Below are 9,925 nucleotides of genomic sequence, written 5' to 3' on the forward strand. Positions count from 1 at the left end.
TGGTCTGCCTGGGAGTTATTGGTCCTGATTGTTTATTTGCGATAAAACAACGAGCTGATAGAACGACACTTGTCATTCATACACACAATAATCTTCATATCATCGTGCACTTTTCATACTGAGGAAACAGTAACAGGGCAGGCCCGCGTTAGATGGCAAATGTTTATTCAGCTCAGTACATATCCGAGACATACATTGTGTGTGGGGATTGTGTGTATAAGCGCACCCAGTTGCGTTGCGCTGGACACATTTCAAACATGCCAGCACGAATAAAAGGCCCATTTTACTCCTGAAAAGAGCAAAGCGTTGCATTGCGCGCTCCGGACTACTGAAAAAAAACAACTAATGAACGCTGCAAAAAATGTCTGTTAAAGATTCAGTCAGGTACTGAGCTTTAAAGTCTATCAACAAGTTAACAAACTGGTAAACATTCATGGTAGGAGTTGTCTGTTTTGCTCAGATGGGTCCCCTTTCTATGTTTTAATTCCACCTTCACTTGATTGAAGAATTTGCTGCTGTCGCATGAGACAGAACCAAACGTCTAATGAATTGATGGCACCGTTTTCCATTTGTTTTAACTTGACGTCAGACTGAATATCTTGTTTCGGTGGATATTTTCTTGCAGTGGGCAGGTTTTGTGGGTGGGACTCGCTCATTTTGGGGAGGTTAAACGCAGCAAATGGGTGGGTCTCTTGTGTGGGTTGGAGAGCCGGAGCTTCCTCTCGTCACAGCGGACTGAAGCTTTTCCCTGTAGCGGAGAGAAGGAGAGCGCACTGGGCTGTCACTGCTGCGAAGAAGGGAAAAAGGGGGCTGTGTGAATGTTGTTTGCCTCCAAGTTTCTTTTTTTTTTCGTGGAAGAACAAAACTCTTGGTGGAGAGTCTCCCTGTATGGTTCATCCTTTCATGTCGTGGCGTGTGTCTGGCAGCGGGTGGATTTTTAGCTGTTGATGAAAAGCTTTGTGCACCCCAGGATTCACCCCGTTTCCTCTTTGTACGCATCCTTCTCTTCAAGGTGGGATGAATTTGGACAGAATCGCAGAGGCAGTGAGAGCACCGCCGCCCCGCGACGTGGCCCCCGCGTTTCATTTACCGAGAACTTCAAACAGCAGTCGAGAAACTTTAGAGAACTCAAGCAGCGAGTCTTCAGACACAGAGTTGGCAGGTACACAGTCAGAGTGCTTTTAGCAACTCGCTTCCTTCTTCTGAGTGCAATAACAGTTTATTTTACGTCTCCATAAGCACGTTTATGGGGGGCTGTCACAGAGGCATCCCTGCAGTTTAAGGCTACGGGAAAATGAGACAGTATTTTAGGTAACTTGTATGTGCCCAGTGTGCTTATTCCCACTGCGATGGCGATTTATTTCCGTATGTTGCGGTGCAACATGCACCTGGATAAAATACATCAAAAGCCATTTGTAGTAAATGTTAGTTTGGGGTATTTCTTCTGTCCAGTTTAATGTGCATTAATACAACAGAACAGGGAAAATAGTCCAGTTTTTGGTGCAGTTACACCCCATTTTCTGTTTATTGCGCTGGCTGAACCAAACACTTGGCAGGATCCCGAGGTCTGTCAGGGAAAAATGTGCAGAACAGCCTGGCCTGCAGTCAGTAAATGCATTAAAACAAACTATAAATATTAGGCCGGTTCTCCAATCTAAACTGAAAGCCAGAAGGTCTGTATTAACAATTGTTGGATAAGCTTTTTGTTCTGCAACTTTGCCACTTTAAAAAAAAAAAAAAAAAACTCTTTCTCGGTTTCACATGAGTAAGAGATAGTAAATATGGGTGACAGTCATTTATTTCTCATTGCTTTTGTTCATATTATTTATGGGGCTTAAATTAAAAATGATGTTGTGGCTTTAAGTCTTAAGTTGCTTTTTATTTTTGGCAAACTTTCAAGAGACTATCCCCTCTTTGTGATTAACCTTTGCACGTGTTGACCCTTCAGTTTAATGAGGCAATCTTTTTAGAACACGAACACAAAGATAGCAGTTGGGAGATAAGAGTGGGCAGACCTCGTCGTAAAGAAAGTAATATTGATCTATCAACGTAAAGCGAAGCACATCTAAAGTGTGTTTAAAAGAATCGATACAAAAGCTCCCAGACATGTTTGTAAATATTTGGCTTTAAGCCGTCACTTCTCTTCGGAGGCTTATTTTTTATGGACAGCTTTATATATATTTTATTTATAGCTTTGGCTTTGTATATTTCATGCTGACAGGCCTCTTCTGTAGTTGACCTAAAGCTTTTTAGTTTTCAAATACAGGTGCAAATACTAACATCTTCAATGCAAAAAAAAAACACCCTTATTTGCATGCTATTCAAAATACTTTAAAACTGTACAGAGTTATTTCACCACGATTTATGTTCCACAGAAAAGGAGAGGAGCGCTGAACACAGGAGCGATGACGGGAACGCGGACGATCCCAAGAAGAAGAAGCAGCGGCGGCAGCGGACTCACTTCACCAGCCAGCAGCTGCAAGAGCTGGAAGCCACTTTCCAGAGGAACCGGTACCCGGACATGAGCACCAGAGAGGAAATCGCCGTGTGGACCAACCTGACCGAGGCCAGAGTCCGGGTAAGAGGCCAAAAGGCATGCCGCCGGCCGTGCGTAAAGTGTGCGTAATACGTGCGTAAAGACGATTTGACAAAATTATAGCATTCTTTAGTGGATCTGTTGGGTTGGAGGATTCTTAATTAATTACCTTTAATACGTGGAATAACTCCAACAAGAAAACTAATGAAACGTTGAGCTAAACATCCTGAAATAAACATTTACAAAACGTAATTCTAAAATTAAAAATTATATTTAAAAATTAAAATTTGCTCAATGTCAGGGTCACACTATTTGATCGGTGCGCTCAGTTTTACATGGTAATTAATTAATCCCACTAACCTTTTGATGCAAAACTGACCATCGATTTGCCTAAACATCTATTTTAATAAGATTCTCCATGTGGATGTCACAGAGTCGTTCTACCAGCATTTATATTTCATAGCAGGACATATCAACATCCTTTGTAATATTATATGTGGCATTGAGGTCTGCAGTGTCGTTTTGCACTGAACGACTTTATCCTGTGCGCTTATTGAATAGAAGAGATCCTGTAAATTACTGCAGTGACTTTAAAACAACTCAGTTAGAAATTAAATATGTGATTTAATTCAGAGACACGCCGAAGAAAATCCGTTGACAAAAACTGGGAAAACTTAAACTAGTAGCGTTAACAGATATTAAGTTGCAGTCATCCCTGACTGTCAGCTGGGGTGTATCCAAAAAGTAAGTCTTGCATTATTAAAAACGTGCGTAATTCTCATCACCCTGCGCATTTCTGACACAAGGACAAAATCTGCTGCTGTTTTAAAACACACGTTCATGTTCACATATTTCATGTTGGAAGTTTAGCAGAAATGAAAGCTGTCCATAACTATTTGGATCTGTTGGAAATGACATCCTTTTTTAAAGGGTGTATACGCGCTGCTAATGGAGCCAATGGGGGATTTGTCTTTTGATGACATCACCACGAGTCTGGACCCTTATTTGTCCCCGTGGAGGAGACTGTTCACGCAGCCAAATCTACCTGGAGCTGCTCAATGAATAGGAACAACATTGTGATTATATTTATTCAGGGGGGATTTTTTTTTTTTTTAGCATCAGGACGATGCATTAAAAACTTGGAGGGGGGGGAATCATATGAACCAAATCTTATTTTTATCAACTTTAATCATAAGAGATTGATATTCTTGTAACAATAGGGCCCTTTTAGAAGTAAAAAATAGCTGACACAGTAAGTTGTTTTTTATTCTAGGTAACACATGGACACTTATGCTGTTTTTACACATCAGTAAAAACGGCATGCTACTGGCTGGCTGCTACTTTCTCTGAAAAAAAAAGTGGATGCAAGAAATGTGCGTTAAACACAAAACAATTGCAGTTGGTTTTCATTTACAGCAACTGGCGCCTGGCGTCCTGTCCTTGCAAAATCCACCGTCTCAAATTGCGTAAAAAATGCATACAGCTATTTAAAGTGCAGGGAAAAAAGTAAAAAAAAAAGTCTCTGAACAAGTTTAGAGTGCTGGATTTTCATTTCTGGGGCCACGGAGGGTGAACAGTGCAGCCTTTTATTTTCAGTGGAATAAAACGAAAACACTGTAATGAGCATGGCGTGACAGTGCAGCCTGAATATTTCTGATTCATATCTGAGCATTTAATAAAATGTTTTGACAGGTTTAAGTGTTTGGACTCGACCTTTTAAGGTCACCAGTGTTTAATCAAGCTTGACAGATAGATATTGAGATTTGGGGGCTCAGCTATTTTGCCATCGTCTAATTCGCTCTAATTAGGTTTTTTGCTTGTTAACAGGACGTTAAAACCAAAGTATATATTTTTATGCTCTGTACAGGAAGCTGAAGCGCTGCTGTGAAAAGCAGCCTGCGTGTGTTTTCTCCCCAGCTCTCTGTCACATCGCTCATGTCTTTGTGGACAATTTGTCCGCAGCACCCTGTTCCCTGCACGGCTATAAATAGCCTCCGCGGGCCCGTCTGATGATACCACTTGTAAACTGTTTCTACTATGAATTAAAAATGACTCGCAGAGTGCCGACTAACGGATATTTTGTCAGGTTTCGATAAGGTGTGAAGATATCCAGAGGCACTTTTTCTGATTCATTTACAGTTATCCGCTGTGTGTGTGTGATTCATGATGTAAACTTGTTGGTTTTATTTTGGAAAGTCTGACCTACATACTAAACACACACGCGTAGGCGTAAATTTCACACGCATGCAACGCAGGAATTAGTTTAATATCATTGTTAGACATGAAGTAATAACAATTAGGTTAAAGTAAATACTAGTCTATAATAAACTAATTTCAACACATCCTTGGATTTAGCTCAAGTCTAAACATGTATATTAGGGGCCACTGTTATAATTTATTTTAATTATGTCATTTATAAAACGAACAAACAAAATTAATAAGATCAGTTTAAATGTTGTACCCCTGTGAATTAAAAAATGAACCTTGCTTAAGATTTTAAGCAAGGTTTTTTTTTTAAAAATAAAATAAAATCAAAACAAGACAATTTTGAATTTTAAAAAACTTTCAAGAGTTTTCATATGCAACGATTGTGGATTGTTGGTCATTTAATTATGTTTCTTGTGCGCAAATAACTCCAAATAAATGTGGCTTTAATAAATAATTATTTAATAAATAGCTGATTCTAAACATGTGCAAATAAAAAGCAGCAGTTTGGATTTAAGACAGTCACAGTTTCACCTACCATATAGTTAATATTCACTTTTGATGATTTTGTTTTCAAACTCAGCATTAGAGCCAATTAAAGTAGAATTTTACTGGATGAATTCGAAGTTTATGTCTGGTTTGTAGATCCGTTGCAGGAAACTGGACTGACAGTGAGGATTTTAGTAGTATGTGTCCACTGGGAAAAAGAAAAGAGCCATAACACCTCAAATACAAATGAGTCAAGACTTGGACATTCAAAAGCTGAGGATACATTTCACTTGGGAAAAAAGTGTTATTTTCCATATTTAAAAAAGGGACAAGGTGATTTTGTGACCATATAAATATAAACATTTATGGAGCCTATAATTGAAAAGTTTGACCAGGAGGCAAACAAGCCTTTGTTTGTGTTTTTCCTCAAATGATCATAATTAAAAAATATAGTCAAAGCCCTCTTTGCTGTATTTACAGACTGTTGTAAACAACTCTTTAGACATCTTAGAACATTAAACAGATGTTTTATTAAAGAACCATCAATCAATGTGGAACTGCAGCTTCAAATTTTGATTTTTTTTTAAAGAAAATACACTCTGCAAGTTAATTGGAATAACAAATAAAACAGCACACAATGTTGTATTTTAGTTCAGTGTGTTCTGTTGCCTAAACTTAAACACAAGCCAACAGCACTTTTGGGGGTCTGATACTGTTACTCTACTCTTATTCCAGCAGTATTAACTACAATTTTTTTAAACTGCTGCAGCGTCATTCTTAATGGAAATTTGGATATTATTCCAGCACAAGTCTTCCTGATTGTGCAACATGACATTTGGAGATTTTGACTATAAGACAAGAGTGTGTATTTAGTTTTATGAGACAAAGAAAATTCACATTTTTTACTATTTGGGGTGTTTTGCTGATTCCTCGGGTGACTGCTCCACACTATAACTGTTGCTGTGTATATCCACAGTATTAACCGTGTGTGTGTGTCCTCCAGGTGTGGTTCAAAAACCGCCGGGCTAAGTGGAGGAAGCGGGAGCGGAACCAGCAGATGGACTTGTGCAAGAACAGCTACCTGCCGCAGTTCAGCGGCCTCATGCAGCCTTATGACGACATGTACCCGGCTTACACCTACAACAACTGGCCCAACAAGGGCCTCACCCCGGCGCCGCTGTCCACCAAGAACTTCACCTTCTTCAACTCCATGAGCCCCCTCACCTCGCAGTCCATGTTCTCGGCGCCCAACTCGATCTCCTCCATGACCATGGCGTCCGGGATGGGCCACTCCGCCGTGCCGGGCATGCCCACCCCGGGCCTCAACAACATCAGCAACCTGAACGGGATCGGCACGTCCGGCATCAACTCGGCCATGTCGTCGTCAGCGTGTCCGTACGGGCCTCCCGGCTCTCCGTACAGCGTTTACCGGGACACTTGCAACTCCAGCCTGGCCACCCTCAGACTCAAATCCAAACAGCATCCGACTTTTGGATACAGCGGCCTGCAGAGCCCCGGGTCCAGCCTGAACGCCTGTCAGTACAACAGCTGACGGGCCAAACGCGGAGCCTGAATTTTACAAATATAAATAAATATATATGTGATAAACGGACACTGTGTCTGAGCTTATAGGCTACCTGCGGATTGGAGGAAAAAAAATAAATCAAAGACAACTAAACTGGATTAGTTGCAGTCATTTTTCAAACAAAAAAAAAGAAAAGAAAAAATGGATTATGCGGGTTTTATGTGTTTACCAATGAACTTGCACAGCAATTGAAATGTCCAGGGCTTATTTTTTTTATTTTTTTTTTTAATGAAGACGTGTTACATTGCTGCATTGTACATATACTGTATAAATGTAAATATATACAGGCATAACATATGAAACACGATGGGATGTTTTTTTTTTCTTTTTTGTGCTTGCTTGCTTGCTTTTAAAGACTGACTTGAGGGGGGAGGGAGGGAGGGGTTCTTGACCAAAACAAGGAATTGCAAGAAAAACGAATCCAGAAAAAAAAAAAAAGAAATCTAGCCTACATTGTAAATATTTTATACTGCTTCTGTGTGCTTTCTATTAACCGTCTATGCAGGATACCACCGGCCCGTTCGCCCTCCAGGACGCCTCCCGTTCAGTGACTTTACTTTGAAATGTTTTTTTTTTCCCTCCTCATTTTGTTTTGCTGAAACTGAAAACCCCGCATGTTTAACTTGAGTGCAACGTGTTTTGTACGATAATGTAAGACTTTGCAGAAGTAATTTCATTAGCCTAAACTGTATAGCCTACAAAAAAAAAGGTGATTCAAAGTCCTCATGTGTTTATGGTAACATGTTTGTTTGAATAAACTCCAGGAAAAGAGAGGTTTATTTCAAGTATGTTTTAGAGGAGTCTTTGTTTAACGAGACGACTCCTAAAAAAGGAGCAAAATAAATAACTTGGCAACATGTCGGCAGCCTATTGATCCACTCAGTTTAAAAATGATTATCTCGGGAATATGAAGATTTTTAAGGATTAACGGGACTAGCCGATAGTTATCTGGGCTTTAACCACGATATTTTATTTTTTTATTTTGTTAATTTTGAAGCTTATTCCTGCATTATTGCCCCCCCCTTATTGCACATCAAATATACTTTCTCTGTAGAGGAAAATAAATCCACCAGCGTTTATACGCATCTTGCAAACTTCCAGACCTTAATATCAAACAATTTAAAGGAATTAATAGGATCATTGAGTAAATCCTTGCTTTATATTATGGGCTGTTGTTATTTGGTGAGTATGGTAATCACCATTTCACCGCTCAGTGCTGAAAATACATGGCTCCCACATGAGCCTCTGATGTGTTTATTTTATAGATACATGTCGACATAGATTTTGTATTTTTTTTTAAACTTTGCTCTCTCACTTTAATAATACACAAAATTACATTTCACCCAGGCTCCCACTTTGAGAAACATACTGTAGGTGGTGCAGTGTGTGTAGCAGCCTTATATTACATCCAATCTTAATTTATTTACACTAATCACAGGATTAAAAAATAAAAATCTCATATGCGAGTGGAATTTATTCATTTTGAACAGCAGAAACACAAAAAAACGGAAGCACAATTCGCCAAACGCCTCCAAAACTGTATATTGCTCCTTTTGGCGACAATCTTGCGGCTGGTTTGTCCGAGTGCAAACAAAATGAATTCAATCAATACCATATCTTGTTTCCTGACACCTGCAGAGATCCCCATATCTATATTACTCACCGTCAGGCTGATATTAGCGCAGCACAAATGTAGCAGGAATGATTGTGTGCTTTGACTGATAGTGCTCTGTGAAGGGAGGATGTTGGGATTAAGAGGCAACACTTTAATAGACCAACAAATGTAAAGCTTCTAATGATTAATAATACAGCTCATGATAACCTGAGGAATTAATACACGAGTTATTTAGACCAACAAGCTCAAATGTGAACCATGTCTATAGGCATAATAGTGAGATTTAACTTTATTATTATTAAATCCCCCATCCTAATATTAATAGAAACTACAGTGTACAGTTAATTCCTTACTTTTGCCATTTAAATTGTCTACACTAATATTCATTTATTCTACCTATGATTGCGCAACATATAGGCTTGTTAAAAGTTGGTTTATTTTAACCATGTTGCTCTTTTGTATTAAATCTATAGCCCTTTAAAAATATTTGACCATAAACTGAAGGGTGCCTGTGACACTTAAAGTGAGTCTATCTTGACCATATTGTGACTTTTTGGTAATTATTTTCCCATAGAAGCTCTATAATATTTTATCTTAAGTATGTTGACCTCAACATGTGTTTATGTCTCTTAAAGTACCTATAATAGTACTTTTACTGTAACTTAAAGCATGTCTTACGCTCAAAAGTATAAGTTTAACTTGACCTGCTAGTTTCGGTGATTATTCTAGTCCCTCTATGCATGTTATCTTAATTTGTAGTGTGTCTGACACTCAAAAGCGAGTTTTATGTTGACCTTAGGACACCTGCTTGGAAAAATGTGTCCTACATTTTATAATATTAATGTGTTTGACACTCAAAAGTGAGTTTATCTTGGCCTTCGGGGGCTTTTTTGGATTAATTTATCTCCTCTAATGGCTCTGCAATATCCCTATAATATTTTACCAGTGTGTGTCTGGCACTCAATCTTGAGTTTTCTTGACTTTATGGTGTTTTTTTCCCCCCATAATTATCCTTCTGTAGTACATTCAAAATATTTCCTCTTGACTTGTGTGTACAGTCAAAATGGAGTTTGTTAAACTTGGGTGCATTTTGGGGAAATGAACCTATTAGCTTTGGAATATCCTTTACAATATATATTTACCATGGTGTTACTGGCCCTTAAAAGTTTTACATTTGGATGCTTTGTTAGTGAACTGATCTCATAGTGGCTCTATATTCTATTATATTTTACTTTAACATGTAGGGAGTCTGTAGCACTGAACAGTTCATGCAGACTTTAGGTGGGTTTTGGTGATTTTTGGTGATTTTTAATCCTCATATATTTTCATATGCTGCCTTTTTTTTTTTTTTTTTAATGTCTTTCTCCAACCCTGTCACAGGTTGACTGAAGCTCTTTTGTCGTTGAGGTTCACCATTCATAACAAGTCACAACAGTAACACCAGCAGTGCGCGCGGCTTCAAATTCTTTCCTAGGGCGCGCCTGCGTGCACGGGG

At 38.9% G+C, this 9,925-nt stretch overlaps 1 protein-coding gene across 1 annotated transcript; it reads left to right on the top strand.

Moving 5' to 3' along the window:
• Positions 1–746: 746 nt before the first annotated feature.
• On the top strand, positions 747–7,155 carry pitx1 (paired-like homeodomain 1). The gene is made up of 3 exons (XM_035666721.1): positions 747–1,162; positions 2,376–2,578; positions 6,234–7,155. The coding sequence occupies exons 1-3, from the start codon at positions 1,018–1,020 to the stop codon at positions 6,780–6,782; spliced, it is 897 nt and encodes a 298-aa protein (XP_035522614.1). The 5' UTR covers positions 747–1,017; the 3' UTR covers positions 6,783–7,155.
• The last annotated feature ends 2,770 nt before the right edge of the window (positions 7,156–9,925 follow it).

This window comes from Morone saxatilis, unplaced genomic scaffold, assembly GCF_004916995.1.
Source record: "Morone saxatilis isolate NCDOM2014 unplaced genomic scaffold, NCSU_SB_2.0 Contig20, whole genome shotgun sequence".
NCBI lineage: Eukaryota > Metazoa > Chordata > Actinopteri > Moronidae > Morone > Morone saxatilis.

What these genes read in the sequence shown, in the direction of transcription:
- pitx1 (XM_035666721.1), top strand. Translation starts at nt 1,018, where the DNA reads ATGAATTTGGACAGAATCGCAGAGGCAGTGAGAGCACCGCCGCCCCGC. An exon ending in TTCAGACACAGAGTTGGCAG is followed by an intron (nt 1,163 to 2,375) that starts GTACACAGTCAG and finishes TATGTTCCACAG; the next exon opens with AAAAGGAGAGGAGCGCTGAA. An exon ending in TGACCGAGGCCAGAGTCCGG is followed by an intron (nt 2,579 to 6,233) that starts GTAAGAGGCCAA and finishes TGTGTCCTCCAG; the next exon opens with GTGTGGTTCAAAAACCGCCG.